This window comes from Narcine bancroftii, chromosome 4 (genome assembly GCF_036971445.1).
Source record: "Narcine bancroftii isolate sNarBan1 chromosome 4, sNarBan1.hap1, whole genome shotgun sequence".
Lineage (NCBI taxonomy): Eukaryota > Metazoa > Chordata > Chondrichthyes > Torpediniformes > Narcinidae > Narcine > Narcine bancroftii.
In genome coordinates, this window is record NC_091472.1 from 306,514,953 (window position 1) to 306,529,073 (window position 14,121).

The 14,121-nt window shown below is 41.1% G+C and overlaps 1 protein-coding gene across 6 annotated transcripts in view; it reads left to right on the forward strand.

Moving 5' to 3' along the window:
- Positions 1 to 14,121, forward strand: part of rbm45 (RNA binding motif protein 45) — a 42,511-nt gene that overhangs the window by 16,237 nt on the left and 12,153 nt on the right. For 5 of the 6 annotated variants that reach the window (XR_011356838.1, XR_011356839.1, XM_069935816.1 and 2 more), the window contains one exon: positions 3,413 to 3,573. Coding sequence is in view for 4 of the 6 variants with exons in the window: in XM_069935816.1 (XP_069791917.1) it covers positions 3,413 to 3,573 (161 nt within the window). In the remaining 2 variants the exon portion in view is untranslated. Of the gene's footprint in view, positions 1 to 3,412; positions 3,574 to 5,063; positions 5,162 to 14,121 lie in introns of those variants that run through there. The other variant, XM_069935819.1, reaches the window with a different exon arrangement.

Here is a 14,121-nt window from a genome sequence, read left to right on the forward strand (position 1 = left end):
GTACTCTACTTTTTTTAAATGTAAAATTAAATTATAAAATACTGGAGTCAGGCAGATCTGTTGGAAGAGGAGAAGGAAGGGATTTAAGATTCCAGGTCAGAACCTTCATCAGGAGTTTTGATGGAGCATCTAGAACTGAAACCTTGACTTTTTTTTTCTCTCTTTTCCTAGGGACTGCATGACTTGCAGGGCGTTTCAGTATTTTTATTTCAGCATCTGCAATTCTTAAAATTTAAATAAGTTTTTCAGTATTTGCAATGTTAGCATTAAGGATTTCAACTTTATTTACAGAAATTATTAAAGCACAAGTTTATTATATTGAATTAAAGTAATGAGAAGTGACAGCTTCCCTATTCCACACAGAGAATCTCAATTCAAATAAATACGGACTCTGACCTCCTGACACAATTGACGGCACAGTTGGCGTAATGGTTTCCACAATGCTGTTATAGCACCACTGATCAGGACCAGGGTTCAAATCCCAGGGTGTCTTTAAGAAGTTTGTACATTCTGTCCATGTCTGCATGGGTTTTCCCTGGGGCTTCAGTTTCCTCCCACCATTTGAAATTTATCAGGGGTATAGGTTAATTGGGCGGCATGGGCTCATACCTTGCTGTATGTACAAGTACTTACGTAATTCTGGAAATCCCAGCAAGATTAACGTCTGTAGCTTGTCACAAAATGGAATTTTCTTCTGAATATTGGTTATTGCCAAGAAACCTCAGCTGACTCTGTGGCCTATGGTCACTTCACTTCACCTCCTGCCACAAGAAATTGTTTACTTTTACCTGTTTGCTGATCAAAACTTTGCAAATACAGTATATCAGGTTCAGCCTTGAAATGTTGGTAATAGATCTTTTCCTCCTGTGGATGCTATGAGACCTATGGAGTTCCTCCAGGATTTCTGTGTTTTCACTGCAATCACAGCGTCTGCAAACTTATGTGTTTCACAAAATTTTGCAAAAACTTGTTCATTATTGAACCTTATTGCCTGCCTTTATTTACTCGTACCTTGATGAAGGGCTCAGGCCCAAAACATTAGTTACTCTTTTCTTCCTTTATTTGCTGCATTACCTGCTGAATTTCTCCAGCACATTTTAAAGTTTCACATTTATTGTCAGAGTACATACACGACATCACATACAACCATTTGATTATTTTTCCCGCAGGCCAGGCAGAATTTCTCTTTATTGGCAAAAAACTACCCAAGAAAAGATAGGTGTACAAAATTTTTAATTTGGGCATAACAGGTCAATTTGGCCCTATGAGTCTGTGCCGCCCAATTTACACCCCATTAACCTACACCCACCCCCCGTATGTTTTTTGAAGGGTGGGAGGAAATAGAGCCCCGGAGAAAACCCACACAGACACAGGGAGAATATTGAAACTCCTTACAGACAGCGCGGGATTCAAACCCAGGACCAGTCATGGTCACTGGCACTGTAAAGCCATTGCGCTAACCGTTCCACCAACCGTGCCGCCCAAGAAAGAAATGTAAACAAAGAAATGCAAGCAAACTGAAATACAGAAAATAAATATTCAATAATAAATAAAGTGCAATGTAAGAGTCCTTAATGAGTCTGAATTGTTGTTGAGGGAGTCTGATGGTGGAGGGGTAACAACTGCTCTTGAACCTGGTTATACCTATATCTCTTTTCTGGTGTGGATCCTTGATAATTTTTGCTGCTCTTGGACAGCAGCATTCCATGTAGATTTTCTCAATGGTGGGGAGAGTTTTGCCTGTGATGTACTGGGCTTTCCACTCAGAGGTATTGATGCAGCTGGTCAGCACACTTTCCATTACACATCCTTGGAAGATTTTCAATGTCATATCATACCAAACCTCTGCAAACTGCTGAGAAAGACATGCATTGATGTGTTTTCATTCATGTGTTGGGTCCAGGAAAGATCCTCTGAGATGACTCCTAGGAATTTAAATTTGCCCATTCTCTCCACCTCTGATTTCCCCTAATGATCACTGGATTATACATTTGTGTGCTGCACAAGAAAGGTTTAGTACAGTGCATTTCACCATATCTGAAAAGCTTAGGACTGGACGATTTCCAGTTACTGGATTTTTTCAGTTAACGGAACAAAAACTGAAAAAACCCAAAAACAACAGTAGCATCAGCTGCCAGCAGTGCCCGACAGCTCCCCACAGCAGTCCTCTACACCTCTCCACTGGTGGTCCCCCACTCTTGCCCAGGAGGCCGCTCTCCTTGATGACACCAGGACAGCAGAGAACCAGGTGCGGTGGAAAAGAAGAAATGGAAAGAAAGGGGAGAGAGTTACCTGAAAAGAGGATAATTGCCATTCTAATTTCTCCCCATGTGCTGCCTGACCCGCCAACTTCCTTCTGTACTCACTGGCTCGAGGTTCCAGCCTGCTTCTCTGAGCTGACATCCAACCATTCAATGTCTGTCTCCCTGCTTGGTTCTGAGCTCTGTTGTTACTAAACTTGCACCATCAGAGCGTCAGATCCCTACATGGGCAAGTCAAGCGATAATTTTTTTTTCAACTTGTGATGTCATCTCAGCAGTGAAAAAAAGTTTGGTTAATAGAAATTTTTGGTTAACAGAATTTTGGACATGGGGTATTACCTTTTTTTGATACAGATATAATTCTTTTTCCTTAACTAGCTAGGTTTCTCTTGCCTCTTTCAAGTGCAACTGCACTTGCACACTGAGATTCTTCAGTTGTACACCGCCTTTCAATGCTCTTCCTTCCAAAATTAGTCTTCAGTTGTATATACATTTTCTGCCTATTTCATTAGCCAAATTATTACATTACTGTGTTTGAGTTTCATGTCACATGCTAACTTTGAAGTTATCAGTTTTCTAAGTCCAGGCCATCTTGGCACCCCTGAGAATTGCAGCTACACATTTTCCTACTTATCACGTGTAGATAAAAATTAAATATGTGGAAATAAGATTTTGGCTCCTATATGGTTTAAATGCAGGGAATAGTGGGATATGTATTGTATGCAAGCAGCAGTGTTAGTTTAACTTCAACATTATGGGCTCTATATGTTGAGTTTTGAGTTAATATTGAAGGTCCTATTTCCATGAATGAAAAGTCATTGATCTTGTGCGTTAACTCTGCCATAAGTTTAACTTGCAAAGTGCTGTTCATTGCCTACACGTCCAACATGATTAATAAAGCATTATAGTCTAGGTTGATTTTTTGCATTAATTATTCGGTCTTAAAGCTGATCATCTGTTACTGCCTCAGATAAACACAATGACCAGTTACCTGCAATTGAAATGAATAATGGTTATTGGTTTGTATATTTGATTGTTTGAAGCACTGCCTTCTTTCGTTTTTAAAAAATTTGGACACTAATGCTTTCAGAAAATTTTGAAATTGCAGTTGAAGAATGGTTCAAAGATAACGTGACTAACCTTTATTGCAGGGTTTTTCAGGGAGTAGTGCTCAGATGTCACGATTGCAAGTTGAATTTCCTGTGCCTCCACCGCAAAATTTTGCTGCTTCTGATTCTGTTGTCAGAGAGCGACTCTTTGTGGTTTTCCATCCAAATGTTCTGCCTCTCGATGTATTGGAGGACCTGTTTTGGTAAGGGATATATTTAAGTTTTTCAAGCCTTTAAAATTATGCAAATAGACTATAGATATTTTTAGTCTTAAGACAGGGGTGTCAAACTCAAATTCACGGAGGGCCAAAATTAAAAACTTGGACCAAGTCGAGGGCCGAACTAAATATTCATTGAAAATTTTCAACAACATCTGCATGTTTTCTCTTCTTTCGACATGTGTAATGTTAAACTTTAGGATATAACTTTAGGAGGATAATGTTACAGGTCAGGAGTAGGTAGCTCAAGTTCACCCTTTGCTTGACCTGAGGGAAACCTATTTGGTCCCTGTGGAGATGTAGTCAGCATTCACAGGCTGTGTCCATTTTGGCCTGCATCAGGACTCAGCATTTCCTGCTCACTCCTCAGGCTCTAGGCCTCTATTCACCCTCGACCCACCATCCCTCTACCTGACCAGTCCTTTACCCAACCTCTACTCACCCCTCACTCCACTCGCTCTGCCTCGACCCACCCCATCCTATACACGCCCCTCTACTGCCTCTCCCCTCAACCTGTTCCTCCCTCTACCCGTCTCTCACCCTCTAATCACCCCTCCCCTACTCGCCCTGCCCCTCCCCTTTTACCTCTTCCCTATCCACCCCTCCTTCTACTCATCCCTCCCTCTAACTGCCCCTCGCACCACCATAACTTCCCCTGCCCATTACTCCTCACCTGCACCCTCTGCCCACCCCTGCTTACCCACCCACTCAGGCCCAGCGCGCTGCCGATCAGCCTTTGCGGACAGCCACCATCTCTCTTCACGTGCAGGGCCGAACCAGCCGCCCCTGGGGTCCGCGCGGGTGCAAGCGCTGAAGGCCGTGGCGATCAGGAGAAGTGCGCTCGCGCTGTGGAAGGGCCGTCCGGTGCCAGTCGCGCGGGGCTCGCGCTGCCCGGGGGCCGTGCGCAGCCTGCCATGCCCGTCGCGCCGACAGGAAATTACAGGCGCTCGCCCATCCGCCACACCGCTCCACAGGTGGGAGAAGTGACTGGTTGTGCGGGGAGCCTTCCAACCGGCTTGCCGGCTGATGACATCGACAGACTTCTCGTGTTACAATTTCTCGTGTTACAATGGGGAAGGATGTGCAATGAAGGGGGAGGATGGTGGGGGTGACATTACCAAAAAACAGCATCGGCTCTCGCTGCAGGGCGGGCCACCTCTAATACATTTTTGAAATGATCTTGCAGGCCAAATATAATTATTGGCCCGCGGGCCAGAGTTTGACATGTGTGTCTTAAGAGATCAAATTCAGATTTAAAAAATTCTCCCTACTTGAATAAAATGCAGTGAGAAAATCAGCTCCAAAAATAAGCAAATTGAAAAGGTATCTAAATAATTCTGGAATGTTACGATCAGCTCTTGATCTTGGGTAATTTTATTCCAGCCTTTGGGGGGGAAAGTCGCTGTCATTATTTTCAGCAGTTCTGGCAGAATTGACTGTGATTAACTTCCCTCTCCCTTTTTGTGGGTTTTGAGGTGTGGAATCTGCAGACGCCACCAGGTGAATCTTGTCGAGGAAGGCAAGTAAATGGTTTGTGAGCTGGATACACTTCCAGCATTTACATTGGGTTTATGTGAGCTCCTAATAAATGAAGGTTCTCAATATCAGTTCTTCTCTATTTTGAGCGGCCATTGGTGGTGATTGCAGAAAAAGTTTAGTTTAATTTAACTGCTCAACACAGACATTGTGGGCCAAAGGGTCTGTTCCTGTGTTGTAATGTTCTATGAGTCGGTGGAAATTTGTGAAAACTTCCTTAAATCTTATCCTGTGTCTGCTTAATGACAAAGCACAAAATTGTGTCATTTTGGAGGACTTGATTTTAACCTGGTGTTAGTGAAGGCAGCTAAATGTAATTTGGCTCTCTCTGCTGGGAATGTTGGCCTCATAGATGCTGAATTTGTTTGTCCAGACAGAGGGTTTTGTTTTGTCCTGACAGAGGGTTTTAAAGCATTTTGTAGAGACAGTATCTCCATTCCTTTGAATTTTGTCCTGTCCTTCTCATGTCTCAAAAGTATACATAATGATAGGAATCATGGTGAACCATGAGCTTTGTACCGTGATAGAGATCTTGAACCACACTTATCCTCATTTAGCCAAAGTATAGTGACTTTAATCCAATAAATAGTCACTTGAAGGCCAAGTTAGACACCTTGTGACGCGCTTCAATTATTTCCAATATAAATCCAGATGTATTTAACACATGAAATTATCTTCTTTAACATTGAAATGTCCATAAATAACATCTGTATAAACGTTTAATAACATTCGTATTGATCTCCGTGAAAAGATGAATTCAGTGAACATGGTCAATGAAAATTGAGCGTTCTCTGTTGCCATATTCTAAAACTCCTGCATTGTGTCATACACTACCACGCACGCTCCAACCCGCACTCCAATACACGAACACACTATTGTATGCTCCAGCTGGCTCTCTTAATATTCTAACACACTCCGCATGCTCCTGGAATTTGCACGTGTGCACAACAACAAAGATGGCAGCAGAAAGCCAAATGAAATCCGCAGATGCCTCTGATGCTCACGGGAACCAATGGGACGTCAACCTAACAAGGTAAGTAAACAAATTACTCATTTTTTTGGCCCTTAAAGTACCATCCCCTATTTATAATAATTAGACGTAATGTCTTAAATAATAATTACACAATATAATACAAATAAAATATAAAATTCAAAGCTTGTATAGATCTTTTTCTAGCCTTGAAAAAGAGTGATCTTTACCACCACTCTGGATCAGTAAAGTCTGTAACCCCTTACAGTACCATCCCCTAATTATTATAATTAGACATAATGTCTTAAATAATAATTACACAATATAATACAAATAAAATGTAAAATTCAAAGCTTGTATAGATCTTTTTCTAGCCTTGAAAAAGAGTGATCTTTACCACCACTCTGGATCAATAAAGTCTGTAAACCCTTACAGTACCATCCCCTAATTATTATAATTAGACATAATGTCTTAAATAATAATTACACAATATAATACAAATAAAATATAAAATTCAAAGCTTGTATAGATCTTTTTCTAGCCTTGAAAACCATTCTGGATCAATAAAGTCTGTAACCCATATAGTGGGCAAAAACAGCGAAATACAGTCAGTTTATACTTATCAAAGTTTCCTTGCCTCCAGAATCTTTGAGTTAAAATGTCAACCAGTAAACCTCAAATCTTCCTCAGACAAAATAGACACAGCTTTTTGCTTAAGTTTAACATGAGGCATGTCGTTTGACTTTCTTCCTTCAGCTTTCTGCTTCTCATAGGAAGAATTTGAACTCTTTAACCGAAATTTTGAAAATTTGTTTGATTCTCTTGATTTCAATGGAAGTCTTTTTAACCTTCCCTGCAGCAGGTTTGCTCATTTTTTCTTTCTGCGGTTGGTTATAAGGCTAGATTCAAACAGCATTATTTCTTCATCTTGTTCGTCACATTGTTGAAATGCAATTTCCCTTTGATTCTGCATTGTTCGTAACTGATCCTTCAAAGTTGCATTCTTGTTTGTTTTCTGCAGTCAACTGTTTTGTGTTATTAACCAATGACTTGCTCTCTTTCAACAGATAAATTTCTTCCTCCAACCTTTTACATTTTGATAATGTTGAATCTCTTTCCTCAATAACTGTTTTCATTTTGGCAGTTATTCTTCCGTTTTCTGACTTTGGAAGTTAAATCTTTATTCTTGTCACCCTCTCTCGACCTTTTCTTCAGTCACTTTTGAAACTGAAGAATCATTCTCATCACTGTGAAATCCAGTTTTGTTTTCAAGTACAAAGTTAAAATCTTTTTGTTCACTGTTTTTGTGATTATTCAATATTTCCAAGCCCATTTTAATATTTTGTTCTCTGAATGCAATTGCACCAATTTATCAGTCACTTGCTTCTTTATTCCATCAATGCAATTTTCTAAGTTCGCCAATTGCACAGCAATTTCTTCATTGTCTGTCTGCAGTAATCTCCGAACTGCACAAACTACTTTCAAATTTGTTCTCAATCTTTTGTTTTAGTCCTACCTCTGATTCAATTACACAGGAATAATCACCAGCAGTATTTTTAACATCTTCTAATACTTCATTTTCATCTATTTCTGATTTTAAAAAATTCCTTAAATATTGGTTCAGATGCCTTTCCCAGTCCCTTGTTCCTTTGATGGATATGCAGTGTTTTAGGATGCTTAAAATTGCATATGTTACAACTAAGTGGCTTCTTTTAGTTTTCTCTGTTGTGCCCTTTACACAGACAGCCAAAACATATTCCATTTTTCTTTTTTTAAAAAAGGTGATTTCTCTTTGTTCCTTTTCCAATCGTAAACACATTTACAAAGCATGCCCACCTTTACAGAACAAACAACTCTACTCCGTAGGAAAACTCTCCTTTTCCTTAGTTACTTTATCTTTTTTCTTTATTTATTGCTGATGCAGTAGTAGCAAAAGTACTCCATTTCAATTTTGGACTAGACTGGGAGTTAGACCTCCTTACACCTTTGTTCCCCATTGAAGTGTCTCTGGTATTCCATATATATCAGATCTGTTTCAATATACACTTCCCCTTCAAGAAAATCCACCAAATTATTTAAGGTAGCTCTTTGATAAGTTTTTTTCTGGAAATCACAAGGCAAATGTCTCCATCTATCCCACATTCGGTAGGGTAATTTATCTAAGATGACTTGCATATTACCAGGCCTGTCAAGCTCACTTAATCCGCCATGGCATTACAACATCCTCTTAAAAACCGAGTGCATGCTTGTAGAGCCTTACCATCATTCGTTTTTTTTTGATGACCATATAAACTAAAGCAATTCTAAGCTTGTTGCCAAAATGCTTCTCTAGTTTAAAAAAACTTAGTTTTGTTGAATTCTCTTTCTGAGAAGATATGTTGACAAGTCTTTACAAGTTTCTTTGCCTGTCCTGTATACATTTCCAAATAAAGATAATCTGATAATCTTCAGGGTCTTGGCATCTAAAAGATCTCATGATCGACTGGTACTGAAGTGGGTCTCCAATAAAAGCTTGAATCGCCTTCTTGGGCAAAGAAGAGAGAGACGATAACTGGATCAATCATGCAGTAATTTCATTGTGTCTTCTCATGGAAGATAGTTCATTGCTCTGTTCACTGCCTCTTGTATGGAGCAGGTAATGTTTCTGGAAATCTCTGGTGTAGGTTCTCCCATATTTCTGATGCTTGACTCAAATGCCAAAGGATCTGCAGAGTTTGGATCCAAGCCACAGCTCTGTCTGCGGATGTTATCACTGTTTCATGTGTCTTGATAACACCATGCTCTGGGAGGATTTGTCCAGATATATATGCATGTCTTGTGCCTGTGATACTAAGATATTTACCTTAATAATGAATTTCCCTTCCTGTGGCTCTTTTTCAAAATATGACTCCATACCATCATACACTTTTAGACAACTTACTTTGACCACCAGATATTGAACCTTCGGATATTTACCTTCATTTTGCCATGTTAGCAGCAATGCTTGTTTCCACCTTCAGTTGTTCCTTTCTCCTTTTTATCTCCCCTCTTATCTGTTCCTCCTCATTCCTTTTCATTCCTTTCCTCCTTAGCTGCTCCTCGTGCTTTTTTGTCAGACACGAAGAGCGGCCGTTTCAGCTTTGATGTTTGTGCGTGTAGATGTTGTACTGGAAACTGGAGCTTGAATCGGAACGACGTTTGCTTCTCCTGCTTTCAACATTTGATGCATTGTCAACTGCTTGTATTTCTTCATGCAGGTCAAATGTTAATTTAATATTTGACTCTTTCTCAAATTTGAATTGTACATCCATTGCATTTTCATCCTTTGTTTTCTTCATCTTTTGGTGATGCATCTCAGGCATTTCCACATTGCTGTCTTCATATTCAGTTGTTGTCTTCTGCAATGATTTTGCAATGTCTGAATTCCCATCAACCAAAGCCATGGCTTCTTCTCTTGCCAACTTCAGTCTTTCAATAGCCATTTTCACACCACAGGCAAGCAGTGACCCTACTTGGACTCTGTGAAATTCTCAGGAATGCATGACTTCCCGGGCTTTTCACACTGCAGTCTAAATTCCCGGCAGTTTGCCCTCCCCACCCCTGACTGATGTTGCGTTATGTACTTACAGGACTGACTTCATTTCCCACAATCCCTCACGCAGCTGGAACCACTCTTGGAAATGCAGAGCAGTTCCAGCTACATGAGGGATTATGGTTAACGAGGACGGTCGTTCATCCTGCAGTGTGCTGCAGTCGCTGTTGTCAGGTGGTGTGAATCTTTTAATTTTAATTGCCCCCGTGGCTCAGCGTGCAAGTGCTGACTTCACGAGGCTTCCTCTGCTTGGCCATTTGCCTTCTCGCATCGCAGGGAGAGGGTGGTCTGGGAAAATTACCCGATTAAGATTCCCAGGCCGACCTTCTCACACCGCAGGTTCATGTGAGGGTTCCTGGGAAAATTTCCTGAGAATCTTTATTTTACATTGAGGTGTGAAAAGGCCTAATGAGAACATCTTTATTTCCACATGTAAATAGTTTATTTTGGCTCAGTTCTTCTCTAAGATCTGCATCCTTTAATAAGTCTTTAATACGTTGCTCCTTAACAGCAAAGTTAGCAGGCTGCTGCAGCCAATTTTACTCATCTTGTTCCACCATCCTTCGAGGATACACAACACAAGCCAAATCAACAGTATCCAATGGACTCCAAAATCCAAGCTGTTCAAGCTTTCCACAAATACACAGGAGTCCACAGACAAAAGCCTATCGCTTCTAATGGCTGTAACGTGGTGCTATTGATAATAGAGTTTCCACTGTAGCTTCCGTCAATAATATCACTGATTTACAAGAGGTGGCTTCACCAACATGATTATAAGACACGTTGCTATTAGATTAGAAACTTTAATCCCTCTCTGGCCGATACTCATAGCGGATGGATTGGATATGGATTACAAACTGCCCCCAACTCAAGGCATTTCCAAGATGGCCACCATCTTGTTTTCAGTATCAGTCCAAAGCACAGTTTTTTTCCTATCCTCTAACCTTCATTTTTCTGTTGCAAACAATAAAATTTTCTTCGACTAAAGTATGCGACTTTGATCCAATAAATATTTGCTTGATGGCTAAGTGAGACGCTTTATTTGCGACTCGCTTCATTTATTGCCAAGTCCAGATGTATTTAAATCCTTTATTTTAGCGCACAAACTTGAAATTATCTTCTTTAATGCTGAAATGTCCATAAATAACATCTTAATAAATGTTTAATAATATCTGAATTGATCTTGGTGAAAACATGAATACCGTGAACATGGTCAATGAAAATCATGAGCGTTTCACTTACCCTTCTCTATGTCGCCATGTTTTTATAATATATTCTAATACTCCCGATTTGAGTCATACACTACCGCATGCTCCAAATGGCACTCTAATATAAGAACGCACTGCACACACTCCTGGAACTCATGCATCCGCACAACAACAAAGATGGCTGCGGAAAGCCAAACTAAAACCGCAGATGCCTCCGATGCTCACGGGAACCAACGGGATGCCATCCTAACAAGGTAAATAATCAAATTATTCATTTTTTGGCCCCTACACAAAGGCTTTCTAACCCTGAAGCCAGCGGTAAATTTCATCACTGATGACTGCCTTTGAATAATGGTTCCCAAGATATGGGAAGGTGTATATTTTTTTCCAGAATCTTGTCATGGATCTTTATCAAATGGTCCATTATAAACTATTCTCTTGTACCTGTCAATGAATTAGTTAATAACATAGATCACGCCCACTATGTATAAGGCAATGTAGTCTGTGTGCTGTAACTTGATGACTGGATTTGGGATTATCTTGGTTTAGGAATGGAGATGAAGTAGGCTAAACAGTTTCGCCATTTGTAATGTTTTGTTTTTACTCCAAGAAGTTCTAAGGTGAGGTGCAGCATTACAAGCAGATATTGAGAAATTGGAGCAATGACACAGCCATACTTGATGCCTTTTATGCTTTTAAGAAAAGTAAAGAAATTTCTCTGAGCAACCAGTTGCGTATGATGCCCCACTGTCAACCGAATCTGAAAGTTTTGGGTCATAAAAGGACATTTAAAGTTGCTGTTGATTTCCCTACATTTTACTTGGAGTTGAGTTTTAGTCACAAATTCACAACCCATCTCGTGTGTGGAGGATGTGCCTGAGAGATGCTCTGACCATGATCCTCTTCAAAGTAGACAACAGTTCAATTCTAATAATTACATCTGACTCTCCACCAATCCCTATTTCCCAGTGTCTTTTTTTTTCCAAGTTGGGGAGGGTGCTCCTGAGGCTGGATTGGATAGTTTACTGTTGAGTGGACACAAAGAATGGAGTTATAATTGTGTTCTTTCAGGTATTCTAGTGAGTATTGACTGATTTTCCATTCAACTCCATTCTTTGCTTTCAGTAGAATGGGCTCTTGGGAGTTTGGTGATGTTAGGTCTGCTTTGTTCGAGAATGAGTGAGTCAGACACCAGACTGAGTCGAAATCAAGGTTCTTTATTACCGGATTGTAACACTTGCAAATAACAGTGTTAGTTGGAGAAGGCGCATTCTCCCAATATCAGCAAGTGGTGTTTTTTTTATACCTCAGGACACGCACTTAGTAAATTATCATACCATTACATTGTCCAATGAATAAGCTGTTGCTACCCTTCTCTGTTAGTCTGCTGCACATCATCTTGTTATTGCCACACTTATCTTGAGCGTACAAGGTCACACCTGCATCCTGTTACTCCTTAGTACTGGGTGACTCCTTCTCCGGTCCGAACTCATGATGTTTTTACCTTACAATCCCTCCTTTGTCCTCTTTAGAGGACAATCTTGCCCTGACTATGCTACCACCGCGTTACATTAGTTTGCCTATTATTGCCAAGCTCTATACGGGTTCTGTTCACGGGGTTTTTCGGCTGGTGGGCGAGGGCTCCCCCCAACCCTCTTTAGCGTATACCCCCCATCCGTTTCCCCGATCCCATTGCCCGTTTACAAGTTTCCTCCCCGTTTGCCCCTAAGCAAATAACTGGCTATCCCTTCTAAGCATTTGTAATTAGTTAAGATAAAAGTTAACATTTGTGCTACAATCTATTTTATAATATTTGTTTTACAATCTATTTTATAATCCCTCCTCCCTGTCGCATTCTCCATCAGACTCCGGATTGATCTCAGCATTTTTTGACACCTCCTGTGATGTGAGATAGTCCCGCTCCGTAGCTTGTAGAGCTTGATATTTTGGAGGCAGCTCATCGCGGTTGGCAAAGGCTCTCTCAATGGTCCTCGTGACCAGCGTTCGAATGCATGGAATACAACAACAGCCACATGTGATAAAAATGGATACAGAAATGAACAATCCTAGGAAAAGTTGTCCCAACGTTGTGCCCCATTTCCCAAACACTCCATGTAACCAGGACAAAACAGGGTTAGAGACTCCAGATTGGGCTTTTAATTCCTTCGCCAATGCCTTAAGTTTTGTCTGCCCCTTAGTGAGTGACCCATCTGGCCCTGTGTTATTAGAGATAGAAGTGCAGCATAAATCTCCAAACATGGCACACACTCCGCCTTTTTCCGCCAGGACCATATCAATCGCTATCCTATTCTGAAGCGTCATAAGGGAAGTTTCTGACAGTTGTTGGTGTACTGCCTCACCAACGTCCCTGGTCAAATTTGTAAGGCGCTGGACATTATAGTGAATTAGGTGGATCCTATTCACGTTTTTATTTGCTGTGATGGGAAAGATTGCACTAAATATAGGAAAGTTTTCAAACCCAGCTGCAATCTCATCAGCTAGTTTAAATTCGTCCGGTATATTCCGGGCTTGGCCAATTGCATCAATCCACACCCTGTCAGGGTTCCTTCCTTCTGGCCCCAGGAGTCCAACACTCCTTCTTCTCCACATCCAACCCCTTGTTTGGTGTAGATCTAGGGCATCCTCGTCCCCCTCCTGCCTTTCCACAATCAGGACTGGCGCATTAAGCGTTACTAAAGCACACCGACCATTCCAGTTAGAGGGGAGCCAGTTATACAGCACTCTACCTCCGCAAAAACCACCAAATATCTGCCAAAGCCTGGGTCAATCGGGTAGCATTTCTGCTGCCCCTGAGATCAACATGAGTCCTGCACGAGTCACTGGGTAGCCAACCCATGTGGAAAGCGTGTGCCGCTGTGTTGTTATTGGCAAAGCAAGTAACATTACTTATGCCCGTGGATCGAAAGATAGGGGGGGTCACATTGGCCGGAGCTATGGGAAACGCCTGTTCCCATGTCAGACACCTATTCAGTGGGTTAGACTCTGACATTAGGTTCAAGGCGCAGTCCATAGCATCTGTCTCCTCAAAAATCGATCTGCTCATCCGTAACGTTGGCCTTCCCCGGGCACAGATCCAGCAGTTTCCATACCTTGCCTGATCCGCATATTTACCCATCTGTTCTATCCAGGAGTTTGTCTCATCTATATCTGTCTCGGTTGCTATCTTCTCTTCCCTGGACAGCTTCTTACTATCAAATTTTCGCACTACCTCCTCTGTAGAAGTGGGT